Here is a 27,697-nt window from a genome sequence, read left to right as displayed (position 1 = left end):
ATGTAGCCTAGGTCTTCATGATTTCCCTTGGATTTTGGCAGTCGTACGGAACATGTCCCAGTGGCCCCACACACACAAAACCTCCCACAGACTCGTTCAGTCAGTCTGGCATTATTTCTCGGTGAGTGAGCATCACCCCTTGCATTCGTACGAAACATTTCGTAATACATTGTTTTTTGTGCTTGCAACTGTTAACCCTTTGACTGTTTTGGTCATATATATACGTCTTAAGAGCCAGTGTTTCGGACGTATATATACTCAATAATTCTAGTGGCTTCAAATCAAGCAGGAAAAAGCTGGGAGGCCCACATGTGAGAGAATGGGTCTGTGTGGTCAGTGTGCACCACATAAAAAAAATCCTGCAGCACGCAGTGCAAAATGAGAAAAAAAAAAAACTGACTTGACTGTTTTTTTGGATTAAAACACCGACTTTGAGGTGTATTTTCATATAGTATTTATCGTTGTATTCTTGTTCTCATGGTATCACGTGATAAAATGAAAACCATATTGCAGAAATAGGGATGATTTTTGAAAAGTTTCACGATGAAAAGACCTTGAAATTGAACTCAAAGTAGCGGAAATGTTCGATTTTTACCAATGTTCAAGAGTGAGCAGATCACACCACACGTCCAATACACATCAACTGGGGAGTCTAATATTCTTTCACTAGTGCACTGATATTATTTATACCATTTTTACAATAATGCAGTAGTCTACATAACAGTAAATTTTGTATTTTTTGTATGAATAAAAAATCAAAATAGAAAGCAATAGTAATAGAAGAGGGGCCTAGAGACGTGGCTAATGAACAGAGGGTATGTTATTTTAGTGCCAAGAATGTCTACATTGTTTATTCTAGACCCTATTTTGAAATTGGCATTTTTTTTAATTTGCATGAAATTGGCCAAATTGCTAATTTCTGACCACTTTATTGGGTAGTTCAAATCAGTAAATGGGTGATTTCTTGTTCTCAATTGATAGAAAAAATGGAGTTCTAAAGAAATAGCTACAAGTTTGGTCAACTGGAACAATGGAATTGGCCAAAACAGAGCTGTCAGTCAGTGAAATCACCGATGCATATATGTCGCCGAGACCGCTAAATTCGCGGGAGTGTAATTCTATGAGTTTTCAACCAAATTTCGTACTTTAGGTGTCATTACCATCGGGAAAAGATTCTCCATTTCATTAGATTTTTTTTTTTTTTTCCAAAAATGTATCGACATAGAATGACAGTTTCAGAAAGGGGCTTGTGACAGTCAAAGGGTTAAATAAGCCACTATGGGCCTGAAGAAAGCTCCTAGTACCAGCCCTTTGGTAAAGAAGGTTGTGGAATGTATTGTGGCATTGGGAAATTCCATGGGGTTGGATGCGAGTGGCCAGGATGTGGAAGAGTTGGGGGAGGACCACAGGGCAGAGCTAACCACTGAAGAGCTGCAAGAGCTTCATCTACAACAGCAACAGACCACAGCTGAGGAAATTGCTTCAGAGGAGGAGGAAGAGAGAGGGAAGAAGGTGCCTTCAGTGATAAAGGACATTTGTGTGAAGTGGAGTGATGTGCAAACATTTGTCTGCAACATGTTCAGTGACAGTGCCTTGTCCCATTTTAGGCAAATCTTAGAGACCCAACACAGAGCCCTCTGGAACAATTTTTTGAGTGACAGGGGTCCAGTGACTCAAGCTGGCCCTAGTGCCATTAAAAAACAAAGAAGGGAAGTAACCTCGGATATGGACTCGGTACCTAAAGTCTCTATGGAAGAGGATTTTCCTTCCAAACAAGAGTAACTTCTCCTCCCTCTCCCCTCTTCCCGTCTTCCATACACCAATGAGTCTTCAATAAAGGTAAGTGTGATGTTTTATTGCTTTATATTGATTTGTCATTCTTTTCTGTATTTAAATCTATATTTAAAAAAACTTATTTTTTGTTAATGCTTTTGGGTGTCTGGAACGGATTAATTGGATTTACATTTTTTATTATGGGGAAAATGGTTTCGGTTTTCATGAATTTTGGTTTTCGGCAAACACACTGGAACATGTTAATCATGAAAACCAAGGATTCACTGTAGTAGCAAATTGCTCTAAAGTGCTGTAGTAGGTGTTCCTGTATATGCTTTGGTGATGAAAGGAACTGCTTATTTTAATGTCTTTTCTACATTTGGTTCCATCTTTATACTAGGTGGTGCTGGTTGTGAATAGTATTCCCATAATGCAAGTGATTGGTAGGAGGGGAATATCCCGCTTCATGCTGACTGAGGAGGACATCTTATCACCAGCTCAACGTGACCATCTGTCTCGCATGAAGGCTGCTTTAACTATCTACCCTCTTCACAAAGTAAGTTACTTTAACATTGGCTCATTTGCCAATAATGGTTTTCCAAAACTGTACAGTACATGTAAATTTTACTCTGGTTTTGTTAAAATCAGTCTATGCAACATAAAACTTACTTCATTATTAACCGTTTGGGGGTCGACAGGTCCTCTCAGAAACTTGTTCTCAGGGTTGGCCAAATTTAAAAAAAAAAAAAAAAAATTCTTATGAAAAGATAGAGAATCTTTTCCCGATCATAATGACACCAAAAGTATGAAATTTGATGGAAAACTTATGGAATTATGCTCTCATCAAGTTAGCGGTCTCGACGATGTTTACGCATCAGTGATTTTGCCCACTTTAAGCCCTATTTTCGACCAATTCCAGTGTACTAGTCGACAAAAATCATAACTATTTTGCTAGAACTCCATTTTTTCTATCGAATGAGTACAAGAAACCACCTATTTACCGATTTCAACTATCCAATGAAGTGGTCAGAATTTAGCAATTTTACCAATTTCACACAAATTTCAAAAGATGCCAATTTCCGAATAGGGTCTAGAATAAACAAAGACATTCCTGGCACTAAAATAACAAGTTCTCTGTTCGTTAGTCACATCCCCAGGCCCCTCTTATATTTCTTTGGCTTTCAACTTTGAATTTTTTTTCTTACAAAAAATAGATGATTTACTGTTATGCAGACTACTGAATTAGTGTAGAAATGGTATAAATAATATCAGCGCACTTGTGAAAGATGTGTATTGGACGCCTGGCATGATTTGTTTACTTTTGAACTTTGGTAAAAATCGAACATTTCTGCTACTTTGAGCTCAATTTCAAGGTACTTTTCTTTGAAAAACCAGTCAAAATCATCTCAATTTCTGTAATATGTCTTCCATTCTATAAAATGAGACCAAGAAAACTATAATACAACAATAAATACCATACAAAAATACAGTGCAAAGTCGCTATTTTAATCCAAAAACACGGTCAGTTTTTTTTTCTCATTACGCACTGTGTGCTGCAGGATTTTTTTATACTGCGCACACTGACCACATAGAGCCATTCTTTCATATGTAGGCCTACCAGCTTTCTCTCACTAGACTTGAGGGCGCTAGAATTTAGGCTTACTAGTACGTCAAAAACCCTGGGTTGTAAGCCGTACTAGTATGTCCGAAACCCCCAAAGGGTCAACCCTTCACTGTGAGGCCCCTCAGAATTAAGTTCTGACAATCAGGATTTTAAAAATCTGAAATTGTAGTAAAACTTATTCTGATGGTGACGATCCCCAAAAATACAAAGTTTTATGTTGTGGAATTATACAGGCACGAAATTGGCATTCTGGGTGCAGTTTATGCATCAGACTTTACCCACTTTGAGTCTTATTTTAAGCCACTTCCATTGCTCAATTTAACCAAATTCTTAGCTATTTTACTAGTATACCTTCAGTTCCATTGATTGAGCACAAGAGACATCCCATTGAAGTATCAGAGCTACTCCTATTAAGTGCACACAAGTCTGTATTTGGCCAGTTTTACACAAAATTCAACAAATCTCATTTAAAAACAAAAATATCTGACATTAATTTGTTAATAGTAGTTTGTATTTGCTTAATTTATCATAGCAAAAATACTTTGATTGTTTTGAGTAACAATACTACGATGAAAGTACTGTTAATTTGAATGGGAAGTAACATAAAGCAGTTTTGACCTTCTGAGCAATTGAATTTTGTGGGGGTAAAAATATAGTGGAAACAGAATATAAGTATGTGCTGATTTAAATTTGGGGAGGCAGGTTATATTACATACATTCAGAATTTATTTGTAATCTTCATGCTACAAATTACAACAAATAATTTTTCTTTTTTTTTTTTTTTTACAAACGTATGTGAAGGCATGCATTTGTCCCGTAGCTCAGTTGGTAGCACACTCGGCTCGCACACTGAATTCCATGGTTCGATCTCCAGTATGGGTGGAAACATTGGGCATGTTTCCTTAAGACACCTACTGTCCCTATTCACCTAGACCTAGCAATAAATAGGTACTTGGGTGTTAGTCCACTGGTGTGGATTGCATCCTGGAGACAAAACCTAATTTGCCTTAAATGCTCTGCATAACAAGGGGCTTTCTATATAGTACAGTGGAACCTCTGTTTTCGTATGTCCTAGTTTGTACATAAAACTATAGTGATTATCTATAAAATGTATTTATTGTTAATATTGTTGGGTGTCTGGATCGGATTAATTGGATTTACATTATTTTTTATGGGAAATGCTAACAAAAAATACATTTTATAGAGAATATAGTTTTACGTAAGTACAAACTAGGGCATACGAAAACAGAGGTTCCACTGTATGTCAGTGATGTCATCTAGGTATGTATAAGATGTATCATGTACTTGTAGAAATTATTATTTGTGTACAGTAGATCGTCATTTAACACGGTAGTTATGTTCCTGAAAATGCCGTGTTAGGTAAAAACTGTTATAGGAACTGAAGAACTTATGGGAAAAAGTGTTAAGTTCCCTGGAGCCTCCAAGAAAACCAAATAACTTTTTTTTTTAGGCTTAACATCTTACCAAAAATAAAAGTGAATATGTAATTGTAGTTCATTGTTGTGATGTATTATGTTTTTATGTATTATGTTTTAAGGCTACAAATGTAACAGAAATAATAGTATTTCTTACCTTAAATTGTGGGTGCTGGAGTTTGTGGATAATTGTGAAGAGAGTGGAGAGTTATGTTGTGGTCCTACTGGGCTGAGGTGGATGGTAGAGGTTCTGGTACTGAAGTCAATTGTTGTACTGGAGTGTCTAACCTTAAATCATTCGGTCAGCTAAGGCATTCAGTCATTCAAGTCATTCAGTCAAGTCAGTAAGTCATTCAGTAAGTCAGTCACGCAAACTCATGTTTACCACATTTTATGTGTACAAAGTAACACTTCATTATGGTTCTCTCTTGTCTAATATTTTTGTTTTCTTCGTTAATTCTAAGACATAATGCTTATACCTTTTCTTGCCACTTTCAACAACACTGGTATGCCTACTGGTTGTCATGATTACTTGGCAGATACAAGATATAGTAATTAAAAGATCAAAACACAATTCACAAACACAGCTAGCTTGTAGCAGAGAAGCACTGGACTGGACACACAGGAAATACAAATGCTGGGATGGTGGGGTGGTGTCGGGGTATGGCAGGAGGTCTCCCCGGCTGATCCACAACAAGGCAGCAGCTTGAGGAAAAGGGATTTTTTTTTCCTTCCCACAAACTGAACCGTGTAAAATTAATTTTACGACGTGTTACATAAAATTGTGCCGCAATTCTTCAGTCGTGCTATACCTAGACTGTGCCAAATACTCATGCTAAATGATTGTAGTTAGCTGATAATGGGGTGTGTTAGGGAGACAAGATGTTTTTTAACAGTAGTTTTGAAAAAGTGGTAGTCTGTAGTTCTATAGTTTTCGGGCAGGGAGTTCCAGATTTTAGGCCCTTTTGTGTACATTGAATTTTTGTAGAGATTTAGCTGGACACTGGTGATGTCAGATTTTTGTGTCTGGTACTGTATCTATAGATCCTGTCACAACTGTCAAGAAAGTGTTTTAGTTCAGGGTCAATATTAGAATTTGTTTTGTAAATGTAGGTTGCACAGTAGTAGGTGTGAATGTTCTGTACAGTGAGTAAGTTTAGGTCTTTAACCCTCTGAGGGTTTCGACCGTACTAGTACGGCTTGCAACCCAGGGTTTTTGACGTACTAGTACGCCTAAATTCTAGCGCCCTCAAATCTAGTGGGAGAAAGCTGGTAGGCCTACATATGAAAGAATGGGTCTGTGGTCAGTGTGCACAGTATAAAAAAAAATCCTGCAGCACACAGTGCATAATGAGAAAAAAAAACTGACTGTTTTTTTGGAATAAAACAGCAACTTTGCACTGGATTTTCGTATGGTATTTATTGTTGTATTCTAGTTTTCTTGGTCTCATTTTATAGAATGGAAGACATATTACAGAAATTGAGATGATTTTGACTGGTTTTACAATGAAAAGTACCTTGAAATTGAGCTCAAAGTAGCAGAAATGTTCGATTTTTTACCAAAGTTCAAAAGTAAAATCATGCCAAGCGTCCAATACACGTCAACTGGTGAGTCTAATATTCTTTTGCAAGTGCGCCAATATTATTTATACCATTTTTTACACTACTGCAGTAGTCTGCATAACAGTAAATCTTCTATTTTTTGTGAGAATAAAAATTCAAAGTGGAAAGCAAAAGAATGTAAGAGGGGCCTTGAGATGTGACTAATGAATAGAGGAAATGTCATTTTAGTGCCAGGATGTCTTTCTTGCTTATTCTGGATCTTATTTGGAAATTGGCATCTTTTGAAATTTGTGTGAAATTGGCAAAATTGCTAAATTCTGACTGTACTGGATAGTTGAAATTGGTAAATGGGTGGTTTCTTGCACTCATTCGATAGACAAAATGGAGTTCTAGCGAAATACTCATGTTTTTTGTCGACTAGTAAAGTGGAATTGGCCGAAAATGGGGCTCAAAGTGGGCAAAATCGCCGATGCGTAAACATCACCGAGACCGCTAACTTTGCAAGAGCATAATTCCGTAAGTTTTCCATCAAATTTCATACTTTTGGTGTCATTGTGATCGGGAAAAGATTCTATCTTTTCATAAGATTTTTCTTTTTTAAATTTGGCCGACCCTGAGAACGAGTCTCGGAGAGGGCCTGTCGACCCTCAAAGGGTTAGTGGGGGGGGGGTTGCCTAGCATTGGATTGTGTGATATTGGTCATTCCTCTGAAAACATGCTTACCATAAATCTTCTTAACCTTTCATCCACCAATATGTAATCTAGCAGTTAACCCTTAAATGGTCCAAACGTATATATACGTTTTTTCAACATTTGAGAGTATGTAAAAAAAATGTAGATCTTTTTTTTTTTTCATTTGAAAATGTGTAAAAAAACTTTTATCTACATTTGTTTTTTTATGTTCGAAAATATGTAAAAAAACGTAGATCTACGTTTGGAGCACTATGGATTTGAATGTTTGGACCGTTTAAGGGTTAAAAAATTCATGACCCCTTATCTTTCAACGCTCCAACCATATCCTACCGAGGCAGAGTAGCCCAAAAAGAAAAACGAAAGTTTCTCCTTTTAAATTTAGTAATATATACAGGAGAAGGGGTTACTATCCCCTTGCTCCTGGCATATTAGTCGCCTCTTACAACATGCATGGCTTATGGAGGAAGAATTCTGTTCCACTTCCCCATGGAGATAAGTGGAATTAAACAAGAACAAGAACTAGTAAGAAAATAAAGAAAACCCAGAAGGGTGTGTATATATATGCTTGTACATGCATGTGTAGTGTGACCTAAATGCGAGTAGAAGTAGGAAGACATACTGGAAATCTTGCAATGACATCTTATGTACATGATAAATTAGGTATTGCCTACTCTGCCCAAAATTCTCTGCATAACTGGGGGCTTTATACAAAATGTTTTCAGTGTCTCCTAATTTTGTAACCATTATGTAATTTTTGGAAATTAAAATTTATCTGCCCCCTAGAACTTCAAGATTCTTTGTCCTTATTAGCATGTACTCTTCTCGAAAACATGGTACAAAATGCTCACTTGATTTTTACTTTGAATTTATTTTATTATTGATAGGGAAAACATAACAGAATAAGGACCCCAATGGAAATAAGTCACTGTCTGACTTTTTTGGGTTATCCTAGGTTCTCTACACACATGCTGCTGTATGATAATTCTATGTAACTCTATTTGTGTATACCTGAATAAACTTACTTACTTACTTACTTACTTACTTATACCAGTGCAGTGTTTACCTGCTACAGTAGTAAAACATATTGTTTGATAAATGTAACCTTATTTTACCCTTATATTCCCTTAACATCTGCCTAACATTTCCCCACATTATTATTTTTTTTATTTTTTATGTTAATCTTCATATTGTATATTTCTTAGTTTCTGCTTCTGGAACAAGGAAAAGGACAAATCCTGCATGATGGCTTGTGTGGGTTTTCTACTTGGTTTACCCAAATGTTAGCACAAAACTTTCCGATTAAAGACAATCATATTCCATCATGGACTCTTTCATCATCTTTGGATACTAGTTTTCCAGTTTCAGAACTCTTGTGCATTAAACTTCAAGGTCAGTATTGTTATATATTGAACTTTATCCTAGTATAATACTTTTAAGGTATTTGTACTGAATATATTTATATTTAAGGTATTTATACTGAATATGAGTGACAAAAGAGATTGTAAAAATTATAGAGGAATAAGTTTACTGAGTATACCAGGAAAAGTATACGGTAGGGTTATAATTGAAAGAATTAGAGGTAAGACAGAATGTAGAATTGCGGACGAGCAAGGAGGTTTCAGAGTGGGTAGGGGATGTGTAGATCAAGTGTTTACATTGAAGCATATATGTGAACAGTATTTAGATAAAGGTAGGGAAGTTTTTATTGCATTTATGGATTTAGAAAAGGCATATGATAGTGGATAGAGGAGCAATGTGGCAGATGTTGCAAGTATGTGGAATAGGTGGTAAGTTATTAAATGCTGTAAAGAGTTTTTATGAGGATAGTGAGGCTCAGGTTAGGGTGTGTAGAAGAGAGGGAGACTACTTCCCGGTAAAAGTAGGTCTTGGACAGGGATGTGTAATGTCACCATGGTTGTTTAATATATTTATAGATGGGGTTGTAAAGGAAGTAAATGCTAGGGTGTTCGGGAGAGGGGTGGGATTAAATTTTGGGGAATCAAATTCAAAACGGGAATTGACAGTTACGTTTTGCTGATGATACTGTGCTTATGGGAGATTCTAAAGAAAAATTGCAAAGGTTAGTGGATGAGTTTGGGAATGTGTGTAAAGGTAGAAAGTTGAAAGTGAACATAGAAAAGAGTAAGGTGATGAGGGTATCAAATGATTTAGATAAAGAAAAATTGGATATCAAATTGGGGAGGAGTAGTATGGAAGAAGTGAATGTTTTCAGATACTTGGGAGTTGACGTGTCGGCGGATGGATTTATGAAGGATGAGGTTAATCATAGAATTGATGAGGGAAAAAAAGATGAGTGGTGCGTTGAGGTATATGTGGAGTCAAAAAACGTTATCTGTGGAGGCAAAGAAGGGAATGTATGAAAGTATAGTAGTACCAACACTCTTATATGGGTGTGAAGCTTGGGTGGTAAATGCAGCAGCGAGGAGATGGTTGGAGGCAGTGGAGATGTCCTGTTTAAGGGCAATGTGTGGTGTAAACATTATGCAGAAAATTCGGAGTGTGGAAATTAGGAAAAGGTGTGGAGTTAATAAAAGTACATGTATTAGTCAGAGGGCAGAAGAGGGGTTGTTGAGGTGGTTTGGTCATTTAGAGAGAATGGATCAAAGTAGAATGACATGGAAAGCATATAAATCTATAGGGGAAGGAAGACGGGGTAGGGGTCGTCCTCGAAAGGGTTGGAGAGAGGGGGTAAAGGAGGTTTTGTGGGCAAGAGGCTTGGACTTCCAGCAAGCGTGTGTGAGCATGTTAGATAGGAGTGAATGGAGATGAATGGTACTTGGAACCTGACGATCTGTTGGAGTGTGAGCAGGGTAATATTTAGTGAAGGGATTCAGGGAAACCGGTTATTTTCATATAGTCAGACTAGAGTCCTGGAAATGGGAAGTACAATGCCTGCACTTTAAAGGAGGGGGTTTGAGATACTGGCAGTTGGAGGGATATGTTGTGTATCTTTATATGTATATGCTTCTAAACTGTTGTATTCTGAGCACCTCTGCAAAAACAGTGATAATGTGTGTGTGTGGTGAAAGTGTTGAATGATGAAAGTATTTTCTTTTTGGGGATTTTCTTTCTTTTTTGGGTCACCCTGCCTCGGTGGGAGACGGCCGACTTGGGGGGGGGGGAACTCTTGCACATCCATTTCAATAATCTTTTAAAATAATTCTTCTATATGCAGTAGACCTTTGATGAAGATATAATATATTGAGATGTTTTCTTTGTGACTGTTGAAAAATTGTGGCATTTTTTCAGTCATGATGCTCTGATGTTCATTTATGATGCAAATTTTGGGGGAAAATACAAAATGCTGCAGGAACTTTCCTCTTCCCCTTGCAGCCAGCCTATGGGTCAGGTCATCGCCTTTACAGGGAGGTCTAGTTGTGCTTCATGTACAGTCCCATACCTCTGTTCTCCATGCATGCTGGTAGGATAAATATAGACCAATGAAACTTCTGAATCCTGCTGCTGTCATTGATTACACCTCCAATATATGTTTGGTGGACAAATTTGACATGCAGATTGGGTTTGCTGATTGTGTTCACAAGAATTATAAGTGGTACATGAACTCTTCTTCCATCTTGTGGACACTTGGAATGCACAGTGCATACAATATGTACCAAATGTGGACTTGCTACAGATTGCTGTATACCCACATTTGTGTGTCATGAGGAAAAAAAATAAATCAGGTCACACCACCTCAGATATGGTAAACATGAGGAAATTAAATCTTCATCAGAGTACAAAACAAATTCTGGCCACAAAATAGAGCGAAACACCAACGTCAAAGACCTGGGAGTGATCATGTCGGAGGATCTCACCTTCAAGGACCATAACATTGTATCAGTCGCATCTGCTAGAAAAATGACAGGATGGATAATGAGAACCTTCAAAACTAGGGAGGCCAAGCCCATGATGACACTCTTCAGGTCACTTGTTCTATCTAGGCTGGAATATTGCTGCACACTAACAGCACCTTTCAAGGCAGGTGAAATTGCCGACCTAGAAAATGTACAGAGAACTTTCACGGCGCGCATAACGGAGATAAAACGCCTCAATTATTGGGAGCGCTTGAGGTTCCTAAACCTGTATTCCCTGGAATGCAGGAGGGAGAGATACATGATTATATACACCTGGAAAATCCTAGAGGGACTAGTACCGAACTTGCACACGAAAATCACTCGCTACGAAAGCGAAAGACTTGGCAGACGATGCACCATCCCCCCAATGAAAAGCAGGGGTGTCACTAGCACGTTAAGAGACCATACAATAAGTGTCAGGGGCCCGAGACTGTTCAACTGCCTCCCAGCACACATAAGGGAGATTACCAACAGACCCCTGGCAGTTTTCAAGCTGGCACTGGACAAGCACCTAAAGTCAGTTCCGGATCAGCCGGGCTGTGGCTCGTACGTTGGTTTGCGTGCAGCCAGGAGCAACAGCCTGGTTGATCAGGCTCTGATCCACCAGGAGGCCTGGTCACAGACCGGGCCGCGGGGGCGTTGACCCCTGGAACTCTATCCAGGTAAACTCCAGGTAAACCTCTGGTGCACCTATGCCACTGAACTGATTACCAAGTACCTTCTTGTTTAAGGTAAGGTAATCACTTCCTATCAACACTTGCTACTTGTGCTACAGACAAAAAGAAATGGGCTTAGGAGAGATGTTGCCTGTGCACACTCAACCAGGCACCCAGCAAAGTGCACGAGATGATTTGTGTGAGGAGTGTGAAACGTTGCTATTAATGTACAAAATATTCACATTTTCTACTGCACATGCTATATCTACAGAACATTCAATTCAAACATTGACTCAGAGCTTAAATTCTGTATGAAGAGCTGCAACAGAACACATGGACCCAGTAAAAGTAAAAATCTCTGACATTCCAAGTTAAAACTCAGCCTGTCAAATACTCCAAGTAGATAAGACCCAAAAATTTGAAGCTCACTGCCTGAAAATGCCAAGAGTTTCCCATCTGCCAACAGCTTTACTAATTGTTACGAAGCATCTATTAAATTTCACACAAATGTTACATCCATTAATTGTAAACTCTCGTGCTTAGATTTCACCATTTCAGTTCAACCACTTCATAAAATGCAGGACATTGAACCAGTAAAGTTTGTGTAATTTATTTGTAGCTGACCAATTCCTTATTTGTACCCTATCTCATTATGCTTATGATTGTAGTGAATTACATGGGATGTACTGACAATTATATTATAGGTCTAGGTGCAAGCAGTATTTCAGCCTTATAATTAGTTTGCCCGAAATGCACTTGCATAATTAGCGGCTTTTTCCAAGCCTTACATTTCAAATTGTATCTGGATTATAAGATTAAATTCAAAATGCAGTGGAACCTCTGTTGTCGATTTTAATTTGTTCCAGATGTCGATTCAACAGCCAAAATGCACGACAATCAAAACAGTTTTTCCCTAAAGAATAATGTAACCCTAAATAACAGTACAACCTCTTCTCACTTAACAACGGAGTTCTGTTCCTGAGACCACTTTTTTAAACGAATTCATCGCTAAGTGAGGAGCATGCTATAATGGTAACGAGTTTGTGTCGACCATCTTTGATATTGTTTTGATGTCATCTTTGCACAATTTATAACATTTTTAATATATTTTTAATATACCAATGCTCACCCCAGCATTAACAGTCACACCGACTCACAATGCCTCAACCATTGCCTCCACCACTGTTTCAACCTTCGTATTTTTGTACAATTTTCTTCTTCAATTCTATCTTTTTATTTTTATTTTTTTTTTTTAAACAAGTCGGCCATCTCCCACCGAGGCAGGGTGACCCAAAAAGAAAGAAAATCCCCAAAAAGAAAATACTTTCATCATTCAACACTTTCACCTCACACATAATCACTGTTTTTGTAGAGGTGCTCAGAACACAACAGTTTAGAAGCATATATGTATAAAGATACACAACCTATCCATCCAAACTGCCAATATCCCGAACCCCTCCTTTAGAGTGCAGGCATTGTACTTCCCATTTCCAGGACTCAAGTCTGGCTGTATAAAAATAACCGGTTTCCCTGAATCCCTTCACTACATTTTACCCTGCTCACACTCCAACAGATATCAGGTCCAAAAAACATTCATCTCCATTCACTATCGAACACGCTCATGCACGCCTGCTGGAAGTCCAAGCCCTTCACCCACAAAACCTCCCTTACTCCTTCCAACCTTATCGAGGATGACCCCTATCCCGCCTTCCTTCCCCTACAGATTTAAACGCTCTCCATGTCATTCTACTTTGATCCATTCTCTCTAAATGACCAAACCACCTCAACAACCCCTCTTCAGCCCTCTGACTAATACTTTTATTAATTCCACACTCCAAATTTTCTGCATAATATTTACACCACACATTGCCCTTAGACAGGACATCTGCACTGCCTCCAACCACCTCCTTGCTGCTGCATTCACAACCCAAGCTTCACACCCATATAAGAGTGTTGGTACTACTATACTTTCATACATTTCTTTCTTTGCCTCCATAGATAACGTTTTTTGTCTCCATATATACTTCAATGCACCACTCGCCTTTTTTCCCTCATCAATTCTATGATTAACCTCATCCTTCGTAAATCCATCCACCGACACGTCAACTCCCAAGTATCTGAAAACATTCACTTCTTCCATGCTTCTCCTCCCCAATTTGATATCCAATTTTTCTTTATCTAAATCATTTGATACCCTCATCACCTTACTCATTTGTATGTTCACTTTCAACTTTCTACCTTTACACACACACCCAAATTTGTCCACTAACCTTTGCAATTTTTCTTTAGAATCTCCCATAAGCACAGTATCATCAGCAAAAAGCAACTTTGTCAATTCCCATTTTGTATTTGATTCCCCATAATTTAATCCCACCCCCTCTCCCGAACACCCTAGCATTTACTACTTTTACAACCCCATCTATAAATATATTAAACAACCATGGTGACATTACACATCCCTGTCTAAGACCTACTTTTACCGGGAAGTAGTCTCCCTCTCTTTTCCACACCCTAACCTGAGCCTCACTATCCTCATAAAAACTCTTTACAGCATTTAGTAACTTACCACCTATTCCATATACTTGCAACATCTGCCACATTACTCCTCTATCCACTATCATATGCCTTTTCTAAATCCATAAATGCAATAAAAACTTCCCTATCTTTATCTAAATACTGTTCACATATATGCTTCAATATAAACACTTGATCTACACATCCCGTACCCTCTCTAAAACCTCCTTGCTCATCCGCAATCCTACATTCTGTCTTACCTCTAATTCTTTCAATTATAACCCTACACTGCACTTTTCCTGGTATACCCAGTAAACTTATTCCTCTATAATTTTTAGTCTTTGTCCCCCTTCCCTTTATATAAAGGGACTATACATGCTTTCCACCAATCTCTAGGTACCTTCCCCTCTTTCATACATTTATTAACCCGTAAATAGTGCAAACGTATATATAGTATTTCTTCTCCTATGCTAAATCAAAGTCGAGAACAACGTCCAGTATTGGGCCCCTACTTAAACAAGATGGGTCCTACACAGATGACAGCAAGGAAATGAGTGAGCTCCTCAAGTCCCAATATGACTGTTTTTAGCAAGCCGCTAACCAGACTGAGAGTCGAAGATCAAAATGAATTTTTTATGAGAGCCACAGAATTTGGTTAACACAAGCCTGTCCGATGTTATCCTGACGCCAAATGACTTTGAACAGGCAATAAATGACATGCCCATGCACTCTGCCCCAGGGCCAGACTCGTGGAACTCCGTGTTCATCAAGAACTGCAAGAAGCCCCCATCACGAGCCTTTTCCATCCTATGGAGAGGGAGCATGGACACGGGGGTTGTCCCACAGTTACTAAAAACAACAGACATAGCCCCACTCCACAAAGGGGGCAGTAAAGCAACAGCAAAGAACTACAGACTGATAGCACTAACATCCCATATCATAAAAATCTTTGAAAGGGTCCTAAGAAGCAAGATCACCACCCATTTAGAAACCCATCAGTTACACAACCCAGGGCAACATGGGTTTAGAACAGGTCGCTCCTGTCTGTCTCAACTATTGGATCACTACGACAAGGTCCTAGATGCACTAGAAGACAAAAAGAATGAATATGTAATATATACAGACTTTGCAAAAGCCTTCGACAAGTGTGACCATGGCTTAATAGCGCACAAAATGCGTGCTAAAGGGATAACAGGAAAAGTCGGTCGATGGATCTATAATTTCCTCACTAACAGAACACAGAGAGTAGTCGTCAACAGAGTAAAGTCCGAGGCAGCTACGGTGAAAAGCTCTGTTCCACAAGGCACAGTACTCACTCCCATCTTGTTCCTCATCCTCATATCCGACATAGACAAGGATGTCAGCCACAGCACCGTGTCTTCCTTTGCAGATGACACCCGAATCTGCATGACAGTGTCTTCCATTGCAGACACTGCAAGGCTCCAGGCGGACTTCAATCAAATCTTTCAGTGGGCTGCAGAAAACAATATGAAGTTCAACGATGAGAAATTTCAATTACTCAGATATGGTAAACACGAGGAAATTAAATCTTCATCAGAGTACAAAACAAATTCTGGCCACAAAATAGAGCGAAACACCAACGTCAAAGACCTGGGAGTGATCATGTCGGAGGATCTCACCTTCAAGGACCATAACATCGTATCAATCGCATCTGCTAGAAAAATGACAGGATGGATAATGAGAACCTTCAAAACTAGGGATGCCAAGCCCATTATGACACTCTTCAGGTCACTTGTTCTATCTAGGCTGGAATATTGCTGCACACTAACAGCACCTTTCAAGGCAGGTGAAATTGCTGACCTAGAAAATGTACAGAGAACCTTCACGGCGCGCATAACTGAGATAAAACACCTCAATTACTGGTAGCGCTTGAGGTTCCTAAACCTGTATTCCCTGGAACGCAGGCGGGAGAGATACATGATTATATACACCTGGAAAATCCTAGAGGGACTAGTACCGAACTTGCACACGAAAATCACTCACTACGAAAGCAAAAGACTTGGCAGACGATGCAACATCCCCCCAATGAAAAGCAGGGGTGTCACTAGCACGTTAAGAGACCATACAATAAGTGTCAGGGGCCCGAGACTGTTCAACTGCCTCCCAGCATACATAAGGGGGATTACCAACAGACCCCTGGCAGTCTTCAAGCTGGCACTGGACAAGCACCTAAAGTCGGTTCCTGACCAGCCGGGCTGTGGCTCATACGTTGGTTTGCATGCAGCCAGCAGTAACAGCCTGGTTGATCAGGCTCTGATCCACCAGGAGGCGTGATCACAGACCGGGCTGCGGGGGCGTTGACCCCCGGAACTCTCTCCAGGTAAACTCCAGGTAATACGTTTTTATCGTTAGTGCCCCAAACATATATATACGTTTTATTTTTCCTGCCTTCAAATTTGGCGTGATTGGCCTGAGATGCCTTGTCAGCATAGAATGGGTCCTAACACTCGGTGTGCGTGGTATTAAAAAAATCTGGGACCACTTGGTACCTTGTGAGAGCACCAGTTCAAATGAGCGCCAGCTAGAGCAGACAGCACAGCAGACACCTGGGATTCACTGATGTCATGTAGTATTAACACTCCCATTTTAAGAGGAAAGTGATTTTGATCCTGAGTTTAGTGGCTTTGAGGTGGATGTGGCCACAAGTGGTCGAGGAAATAAAAAGCCTTGATAATAACCCATGTGCAATGTTGTGCAACACCCTTTCAGAATGTCTTATAACCTATGCCCTAAGTAAAGAGAAACAATTCTGGCTGGATGACTGATTGATTGGCTAGCTAGCTGGCTGGCCAGTTGCTGGTGGCCTGGTTCTATCTCCGTTTGTCTGTATCTGTGTGTCTATCCCTGTCTATCTCTGTCTGTCTCTTTCTATCTTTGTCTCACAGGTACACATAAATACAAGTATACATAGTGTAAATTACCTAGGATAACCCAAAAAATCCAGACAGTGCTATACTCTGCTTGGAGATGTGAGTAAACGTGATGACGCAGTCTTGTGGCTCTGAGACAGAGAGCTAGACGGATAGACAGGGAGCTTGACACAGACAAATACAGACATGTTAGTGCACCAGCAAAAACAAAGGGAGGTGATGCTTATCAAACGTCACCTCTAATCTTTTCTTATCTGCTGCACCCTCCCCCACCCTCGTGTATACTCATCAAATGTCAGCTCTTATCAGATGTTATCTCATCATGTCATTGTCAGGGGTGGACTTTGCTTTTCATGCTTCAAGGGAACTCGTTATTTTATTATTTTTATTACATATTTATCATATTATTACATATTTATCATAAACACACTAGATAACAGGGATATCTTGCTACTCCTACTTACACTTTGGTCACACTTCACAGACACGCACATGCATATATATATATACATACATCTAGGTTTTTCTCCTTATTCTAAATAGCTCTTGTTCTTTTTTATTTCTTCTATTGTCCATGGGGAAGTGGAAAAGAATCTTTCCTCCGTAAGCCATGCGTGTCGTATGAGGCGACTAAAATGCCGGGAGCAATGGGCTAGTAACCCCTTCTCCTGTATACATTTACTAAAAAAGAGAAGAAGAAAAACTTTATAAAACTGGGTTGTTTAAATGTGCGTGGATGTAGTGCGGATGACAAGAAACAGATGATTGCTGATGTTATGAATGAAAAGAAGTTGGATGTCCTGGCTCTAAGCGAAACAAAGCTGAAGGGGGTAGGAGAGTTTCAGTGGGGGGAAATAAATGGGATTAAATCTGGAGTATCTGAGAGAGTTAGAGCAAAGGAAGGGGTAGCAGTAATGTTAAATGATCAGTTATGGAAGGAGAAAAGAGAATATGAATGTGTAAATTCGAGAATTATGTGGATTAAAGTAAAGGTTGGATGCGAGAAGTGGGTCATAATAAGCGTGTATGCACCTGGAGAAGAGAGGAATGCAGAGGAGAGAGAGAGATTTTGGGAGATGTTAAGTGAATGTATAGGAGCCTTTGAACCAAGTGAGAGAGTAATTGTGGTAGGGGACCTGAATGCTAAAGTAGGAGAAACTTTTAGAGAGGGTGTGGTAGGTAAGTTTGGGGTGCCAGGTGTAAATGATAATGGGAGCCCTTTGATTGAACTTTGTATAGAAAGGGGTTTAGTTATAGGTAATACATATTTTAAGAAAAAGAGGATAAATAAGTATACACGATATGATGTAGGGCGAAATGACAGTAGTTTGTTGGATTATGTATTAGTAGATAAAAGACTGTTGAGTAGACTTCAGGATGTACATGTTTATCGAGGGGCCACAGATATATCAGATCACTTTCTAGTTGTAGCTACACTGAGAGTAAAAGGTAGATGGGATACAAGGAGAATAGAAGCATCAGGGAAGAGAGAGGTGAAGGTTTATAAACTAAAAGAGGAGGCAGCTAGGGTAAGATATAAACAGCTATTGGAGGATAGATGGGCTAATGAGAGCATAGGCAATGGGGTCGAAGAGGAATGGGGTAGGTTTAAAAATGTAGTGTTAGTGTGTTCAGCAGAAGTTTGTGGTTACAGGAAAGTGGGTGCAGGAGGGAAGAGGAGCGATTGGTGGAATGATGATGTAAAGAGAGTAGTAAGGGAGAAAAAGTTAGCATATGAGAAGTTTTTACAAAGTAGAAGTGATGCAAGGAGGGAAGAGTATATGGAGAAAAAGAGAGAGGTTAAGAGAGTGGTGAAGCAATGTAAAAAGAGAGCAAATGAGAGAGTGGGTGAGCTGTTATCAACAAATTTTGTTGAAAATAAGAAAAAGTTTTGGAGTGAGATTAACAAGTTAAGGAAGCCTAGAGAACAAATGGATTTGTCAGTTAAAAATAGGAGAGGAGAGTTATTAAATGGAGAGTTAGAGGTATTGGGAAGATGGAGTTAATATTTTGAGGAATTGTTAAATGTTGATGAAGATAGGGAAGCTGTGATTTCGTGTATAGGGCAAGGAGGAATAACATCTTGTAGGAGTGAGGAAGAGCCAGTTGTGAGTGTGGGGGAAGTTCGTGAGGCAGTAGGTAAAATGAAAGGGGGTAAGGCAGCCGGGATTGATGGGATAAAGATAGAAATGTTAAAAGCAGGTGGGGATATAGTTTTGGAGTGGTTGGTGCAATTATTTAATAAATGTATGGAAGAGGGTAAGGTACCTAGGGATTGGCAGAGAGCATGCATAGTTCCTTTGTATAAAGGCAAAGGGGATAAAAGAGAGTGCAAAAATTATAGGGGGATAAGTCTGTTGAGTGTACCTGGTAAAGTGTATGGTAGAGTTATAATTGAAAGAATTAAGAGTAAGACGGAGAATAGGATAGCAGATGAACAAGGAGGCTTTAGGAAAGGTAGGGGGTGTGTGGACCAGGTGTTTACAGTGAAACATATAAGTGAACAGTATTTAGATAAGGCTAAAGAGGTCTTTGTGGCATTTATTGATTTGGAAAAGGCGTATGACAGGGTGGATAGGGGGGCAATGTGGCAGATGTTGCAAGTGTATGGTGTAGGAGGTAGGTTACTGAAAGCAGTGAAGAGTTTTTACGAGGATAGTGAGGCTCAAGTTAGAGTATGTAGAAAAGAGGGAAATTTTTTCCCAGTAAAAGTAGGCCTTAGACAAGGATGTGTGATGTCACCGTGGTTGTTTAATATATTTATGGATGGGGTTGTAAGAGAAGTAAATGCGAGGGTCTTGGCAAGAGGCGTGGAGTTAAAAGATAAAGAATCACACACAGGGTGGGAGTTGTCACAGCTGCTCTTTGCTGATGACACTGTGCTCTTGGGAGATTCTGAAGAGAAGCTGCAGAGATTGGTGGATGAATTTGGTAGGGTGTGCAAAAGAAGAAAATTAAAGGTGAATACAGGAAAGAGTAAGGTTATGAGGATAACAAAAAGATTAGGTGATGAAAGATTGAATATCAGATTGGAGGGAGAGAGTATGGAGGAGGTGAACGTATTCAGATATTTGGGAGTGGACGTGTCAGCGGATGGGTCTATGAAAGATGAGGTGAATCATAGAATTGATGAGGGAAAAAGAGTGAGTGGTGCACTTAGGAGTCTGTGGAGACAGAGAACTTTGTCCTTGGAGGCAAAGAGGGGAATGTATGAGAGTATAGTTTTACCAACGCTCTTATATGGGTGTGAAGCATGGGTGATGAATGTTGCAGCGAGGAGAAGGCTGGAGGCAGTGGAGATGTCATGTCTGAGGGCAATGTGTGGTGTGAATATAATGCAGAGAATTCGTAGTTTGGAAGTTAGGAGGAGGTGCGGGATTACCAAAACTGTTGTCCAGAGGGCTGAGGAAGGGTTGTTGAGGTGGTTCGGACATGTAGAGAGAATGGAGCGAAACAGAATAACTTCAAGAGTGTATCAGTCTGTAGTGGAAGGAAGGCGGGGTAGGGGTAGGCCTAGGAAGGGTTGGAGGGAGGGGGTAAAGGAGGTTTTGTGTGCGAGGGGCTTGGACTTCCAGCAGGCATGCGTGAGCGTGTTTGATAGGAGTGAATGGAGACAAATGGTTTTTAATACTTGACGTGCTGTTGGAGTGTGAGCAAAGTAACATTTATGAAGGGATTCAGGGAAACCGGCAGGCCGGACTTGAGTCCTGGAGATGGGAAGTACAGTGCCTGCACTCTGAAGGAGGGGTGTTAATGTTGCAGTTTAAAAACTGTAGTGTAAAGCACCCTTCTGGCAAGACAGTGATGGAGTGAATGATGGTGAAAGTTTTTCTTTTTCGGGCCACCCTGCCTTGGTGGGAATCGGCCAGTGTGATAATAAAAAAAAAAAATAATATTTATCATGATGATGATGATCATGATCATGATCACTGAGAAGATGAATATTGATAACCATTTTACAAAATCCAACTCCCTTCACGGACTACTACTGGATTTGTTTTGTGCTGCTGGGCAGAAGCTGCTGCCTATACAATTACTAGAGAAGAGTTGTGACCTTCCTGTTGCTGGGTATCATCCACCACCTCCCTGGCACCCAGATCCGGCCGATGTTTGCATCATGCAACTACCTACCTCTAAGCGTCTCTGCAGTCAAGACACCCTCAGCAATCATGCTGAGACAAGCATGGCACTGGCAGAGGGACACACATGTGCAGTGTATTTCACAGATGGTTCTGTTGACCCTAACAGGAAGAGCAGCAGCAGCTGGACTGTACCACAATGGTCTCACACACAAGGCTGGCGACTCCCTGACCACTGCACAATCCTTCAAGCTGAGCTGGTGGAGATTCGGCAGGCATTGTCACATGCCCTACGACATTGACTCCAACCTGTCATACATGTTGACTCCACCTCTGCAATCAGTGCCCTCTCCCATCCCTAACCACAGGACAGTGTTCACCTCATCACATCGATTCTCATCATAGTAACAGCCTTGGAACTTCAGGGTAACAGATTGACATTGAACTGGATCCCCAGCCATGCTGGCATCCAGGAATATGAGGTGGCAGATGATGCAGCCAAGGCAGCCACAGATTATCCACATGTTGGGATTAGTTTCCCCATCAGCCTACACCAGACCAAACTGGTGGCCGCCAGAGCAATGAAACATATTGGGGAGGTCCTAGGTAATACCCCATCTTAACAGTGGTACCGAGCAGCGACTCAGGGAGAACCCCCTCCATATGATAGAAGCTGGTCCAGAGTACAGTGTACCACCATCCATCGGCTTTGTTTGGGCTTTCCCACAGCCAAGATGATAGTAGACAAGTCAGAGGAGATGTGCCAGCACATTGTCCAGCACCCCCTAACACACTATCACTTCAAGTGCCAAGCTACTGAGACACTCCGCAGGCAACTAGCACTGATGTCCCCTTCCAAAGAAGACCCAGAGAGGGCTACGGCTACCCTAGTGTACCATGGTCAACGAACCAGACAAGCTGTTGCCCATGATAACGATATCTCCTCTTCCTCTCTAGTGTCCACAGTTAGGAGTATGTATGGTGTTGTCGCCTGAGTTACACCAGATGAAAAACCAGAACAGTGCTTGAGCAGCATACATTGCAACATTGCAGAACCCTTTCTCCTTCGGGAGCCAGAGACAGGTCATCACAAGATTAAGACCCATGCCAGGACTCCAGTCTTGGCAAACATTATATATGCATACATACCCAAGTAAATCTGTTTGTGACTTGATAAAGCCCACTGCGTTGGTGAAACGTTGTCAGTAAAGGATCACATTATTCTGCTTAAGTGTTTATATTTCCATTGTGTCAGTATTTTATACCATTTATTTCCACAGTAGTGTACTGTATATTGAAATAAACAGAATAGAGGAAATCAGCTCTAATATACGTACATTATTTAGGTATGAAAACTGGTCAGAGAGCCCATCATAAGTTCAAAGTGTCGGTAAACGAGTATGTCGCTAAGTAAGGAGAGGCTGTATAATAATTTACTAAAAATGTCTTAACTGCAGTGGACCCTCAAGTTTTGTAAGCCTCACACTTCGTAAATTCTGCCTTTCAACAACTTTTTTCATCAGAATATAGCCTCATAGTTTGTAATTTGCCTCGCCATTCTTCAGTTTTCCGGAACACATACGAGTGGCGTCCCAGCATCTGCACGCACACAAAAGCGCCCCACACACCATTCAGTCAGTGTGCTGTTGTTTTTGGGTGAGTGACCATTATCCTATGCATTCATAAGATACATTTTGTAATATTCCATTCTTTTTTGTGCTTGCAACTGCTAAATAAGCCACCATGGGCCAAAAGAAAGCTCCTAGTGCCAGCCCTTTGGTAGAGAAGGTGAGAAACATAATGGAATTCAAGAAAGAGCACACCAGCCAGTGGTGACCTGTACATAGCTCAGTGAGGACGTGTCTAGTATACTCCCTATGGACTAAACCGAGATGCCCTCCATTGAGCAACTTTACCAGCAGCTTAAGGAGGAATTGAGGGTAGCGAAGCTTGAGATACAGCGACTGACATAGGAAAACAATAAGATTCATAGTAGTCCTCCTGTTGCGAGTCCTCAGGTCAAGGGAACCTGGTCTGTGGCCAGACAGCATGGAACGAAGTTGAAGATCAAGAAGACAAATGGAGAGGTAGAAACGATGAAGAGAGAGACTGCTGTGGAAACTGTTTTGGAAACATCAAACACATTCTCCGTGTTACCCAATGAATGCAAGTCAGCTACTGGGAACATCACGACGAACAACACCAAGGAAGGTAAAAACGTTGTTGGGGATAGCCAGGTTAGGTATATGGATAGGGCATTCTGCTTGAAGGATAGGAGACAGAAGGTTTGCTTTCCTGGGGCTGGGATGGAGGATATTGTTGGCTGGCTTGACAACATCATGAACAGTAATGGGATCAATCCTATTATCTGCCTCATCGCTCGAGGCAATGATGTAGGCAAGCGTAGAAGTGAGGATTTAGTTAGAAGGTACAGGACAGCAATAGACATAATTAGGGAGAAGGGGGAGGGAAGGCACCCTGTTATATGTGGCATTTTGCCAAGAAGGGGTGTTGGAAACGAATGGTTGTCCAGAGCAATTGGTATAAATTGTTGGTTGGACAAACACTGTAAGGACAATGCAGTGCTATTCATTGACAATTGGGACCACTTCTGTGGCCGAAATGACATGTATGCCAGGGATGGGGCTCACTTACCCAGGGCAGGTGTGGGTTTTCTTGCTAGCTCAGTTGAGGGTGTTGTTAGAACTTTAAACTAGGATTAGTTAGAGGTATGGGTTTAGAAATGGAAAATTGTCGAAATATCGATTTAGGCTTTGATATCATAAATCTTAACAATAACAGGGACAGTAATAGGTACAGTGGAAAAACAGAAAGGAGCCTTAGAATATTACTCACCAGTTGACGTGTATGGGACGCTTAGCATGATTTGTTTACTTTTGAACTTTGGTAAAAATCGAACATTTCTGCTATTTTGAGCTCAATTTCAAGGTACTTTTCATTGTAAAACCAGTCAAAATCATCTCAATTTCTGTAATATCTTCCATTCTATAAAATGAGACCAGGAAAACTAGAATACAACAATAAATACCATACAAAAATGCAGTGCAAAGTCGGTTTTAATCCAAAAACGCGGTCAAAGTTTTTTTTCTCATTACGCACTATGTGCTGCAGGATTTTTTTTATACTGCGCACACTGACCACATAGACCCATTCTTTCGTGTGTAGGCCTACCAGCTTTCTCCCACTAAATTTGAGGGCGCTAGAATTCAGGCATACTAGGTCAAAAACCCTGGTGCGTAAGCCGTACTAGTACGTCTGAAACCCTAAAAGGGTTAACACTAATCTGAATTGAGACATTACACGGTCATTGTATATGTTAGTGAGATGGATGGCCACTGCTTTGTCTGGATGGTCTTTTTCAGCAAAGTCCTGCACTTCATGCCATTTAGCACACATTTCCTTAACAAGTGCAATGGGCACATCATCCCTCTTCCTCTTATGAAAGCTCCTCTGTTGCAATCTGTTGCTGCTCCTTCTGAAGGTCTACAAATTCTTCTGTAGTGAGTTCGGTTCTATGCTCTTCCATCGATCATAAAAATGCTAGATCTGCTTTACACAGCATTGGAAAATAAGCAATATCCACTAGGAATTTTTATTGACCTAAGAAAAGCTTTTGACACAGTAGACCACGACATCCTACTCCACAAACTTGACCATTACGGTATAAGAGGCCATGCGCTTGCTTATTGCAAATCTTACCTTACTAATAGGTATCAGTATGTCACCATTAAAGACACAGCATCAACAACACGACCACTTGATACTGGAGTTCCGCAGGGAAGTGTCTTTGGTCCCCTGCTCTTCCTCATATACATCAATGATCTTCCAAACGTATCCCAACACCTGAAACCCATTCTCTTTGCTGACGACATGACTTATGTCATCTCTCACCCTAATCTTGCCACCCTCAACACCATTGTTAACGAGGAGCTGATCAAAATATCGACTTGGATGACAGCCAATAAACTTACGCTTAACACTGACAAAACCTACTGTATTATGTTTGGTAGCAGAGCAGGAGATGCACAAATTAACATTAAGATCGACAACACTCTAATTACCAGACATAATGAGGGCAAATTCCTAGGCCTGTACCTTGACAACAACCTGAATTTCAGCACCCATATCCAACACACAACCAAAAAAGTCTCCAAAACAGTTGGGATCCTCTCCAAGATACGATACTACGTGCCGCAAAATGCCCTTCTCACACTATACCTCTCGCTTATTTATCCATACCTCACCTATGCTATTTGTGCTTGGGGATCAACTGCAGCAACACACCTAAAGCCAATAATAACCCAACAAAAAGCTGCAGTAAGAATAATCAGTAAAAACCATCCCTGGCAACACAGCCCCCCACTCTTCATAGATCTAAACTTACTCCCTGTTCAGTACATCCACACTTACTACTGTGCAATCTACATCTACAGGACCTTAAACTCCAATATCAACCTTGACCTAAAATGCTTTCTGGATAGTTGTGACAGAACCCACAGGCATAACACCAGACACAAACATCTCTACGACATTCCCCATGTCCGACTAAACCTTTACAAAAATTCAATGTATGTCAAAGGCCCTAAAATCTGGAACACCCTACCTGAGAACTCTAGAACTGCAGACACATTCATCACCTTCAAAACTACCATTAGAAAACATCTTATCTCCCTGATACACCCCATCAACTAACTACACGAATACCACCTGGTGGTTCACACTTTCACTCGCCCATTTGACCATAAACAGAAATATTAATCTCAATCTTAAAATAATGAATCCTGTGATACTCCAACACTGAAACTATGTATTGTGCCAAAACAAAAGCATTCACATTGCTAAACTCACAAACTAATATTTAGTCACTTAGCCATAATACCAACTTACCTCATACAGTGGACCCCCGCATAGCGACTTTAATCCGTGCAAGAGGGCTGATTGTTATGCGAAATGTTTGGTATGCGAATGAATTTTCCTCATAAGAAATAATGGAAATCAAATTAATCCGTGCAAGACACCCAAAAGTATGAAAAAAAAATTTTACCACATGAAATATACATTTTCCTACACACAAAGAGAAGGATACATGCACAATAGTAGAGTAGTACATGCACAATATATATTGTGCATGTACTACTCTACTAAATGAAGAATAAATGACACTTACCTTTATTGAAGATGCAGCAATGACTGATGAGACAGTGTCCTGGGAGTGCCTTTTTTCTCCTGAGTACTGTAGGTCCTGTTTGGCATTTTCTTCCAGAACAGGCCTTATCACACTGTGTATGCCACTACAATTCTTAAATCTCTCAAACCAACCTTTGCTGGCTTTAAATTCACCAATATGAGCACTAGTTCCAGGCATTTTTCCCTGTTCACCTGGGTGTTAGTCGACTGGTGTGGGTTGCATCCTGGGAGACAAGATTAAGGACCCCAATGGAAATAAGTTAGTCTTCGATGACACTGACTTTTTTGGGTTATCCTGGGTGGCAAATCCTCTGGGGTTAATTGTTTCTTGGTATTCTCAATAAGCCACACCAACAACGGTGCTACAGCAGCAGCAGCAGCTGACGGTGGTACAACAGCAGCAGACGATGCTACAGCAGCAGCAGACGATGCTACAGCAGCAACAGACGATGCTACAGCAGCAACAGACGATGCTACAGCAGCAGCAGACGATGCTACAGCAGCAGCAGACGATGCTACAGCAGCAGCAGACGATGCTACAGCAGCAGCAGACGATGCTACAGCAGCAGCAGACGATGATACAGCAGCAGCAGACGATGCTACAGCAGCAGCAGACGGTACTACAGTAGCAGCAGCTGACGGTGGTACAACAGCAGCAGCAGCTGACAGTGCAGCAGCAGCTGACGGTGGTACAGCAGCAGCAGCAGCTGTACCACCAATAGTAGCGATGGTTGATTGGGGTTTATTATACAACCTGGCCAGCTCGGAGACACGCACTCCACTTTCATACTTATCAATGATCTTTTTCTTCATCTCTATAGTAATTCTCACCCTTATTGCTGTAGGGTTGGCACTAGAAGCTTTCTTGGGGCCCATGGTCACTTATTTTCCAGAAAAAATAACCAAAAACACTGTAATAATACGAAATGTTCCGATTGTATGCTTGGATGTTGCCGCGGAGGCTGGCTGGTAAACAATGCCACCGGCGGAACATGTGAGCGTGGCTCAGGCCGCACATTGGACGCGTCTCGGACGAAGAGCGGTGAGCGGGTTTTTGGGCGGTATGCGAGGCAAAATTTTTGCGAAAAAAGCGAGCGGTATGTGGATTGTACAGTATGCGATGCGTGCGGTATGCGGGGGTCCACTGTAATTTGTAATATTTTAAAATTAAGAATTAAACTAAGTCTGCCCGAAATGCCTAGCCATGCTAGGTGTTCTAGTGGTACACTCTGTAATCATTATTTAACTACATGTAAACCACACAATAACCAAATTCTGTAAACTCAGCATTGTAATCCTTATAGAGAATAAACTTTGAATTTGAATTTGTCACCTCGAGGCCCAAGGTCCTTCCCAGGGGCACAATATCCTCTACCGGCTCATGC

At 40.6% G+C, this 27,697-nt stretch overlaps 1 protein-coding gene across 10 annotated transcripts in view; it reads left to right on the top strand.

Moving 5' to 3' along the window:
* LOC128695715 (uncharacterized) overlaps positions 1-27,697 on the top strand; it is a 150,148-nt gene that overhangs the window by 81,165 nt on the left and 41,286 nt on the right. For 7 of the 10 annotated variants that reach the window (XM_070093323.1, XM_070093318.1, XM_070093320.1 and 4 more), the window contains 2 exons: positions 2,174-2,329; positions 8,292-8,478. In XM_070093323.1, coding sequence (XP_069949424.1) covers positions 2,174-2,329; positions 8,292-8,478 — 343 coding nt within the window. The remainder of the gene's footprint in view (positions 1-2,173; positions 2,330-8,291; positions 8,479-27,697) is intronic. The other 3 variants (XM_070093325.1, XM_070093324.1, XM_070093329.1) reach the window with 1 other exon arrangement.

Source organism: Cherax quadricarinatus, chromosome 42 (genome assembly GCF_038502225.1).
Source record: "Cherax quadricarinatus isolate ZL_2023a chromosome 42, ASM3850222v1, whole genome shotgun sequence".
NCBI lineage: Eukaryota > Metazoa > Arthropoda > Malacostraca > Decapoda > Parastacidae > Cherax > Cherax quadricarinatus.
The sequence above is the reverse complement of the archived record's forward strand: the minus strand, read 5'-3'. Positions and strand labels throughout refer to the sequence as shown.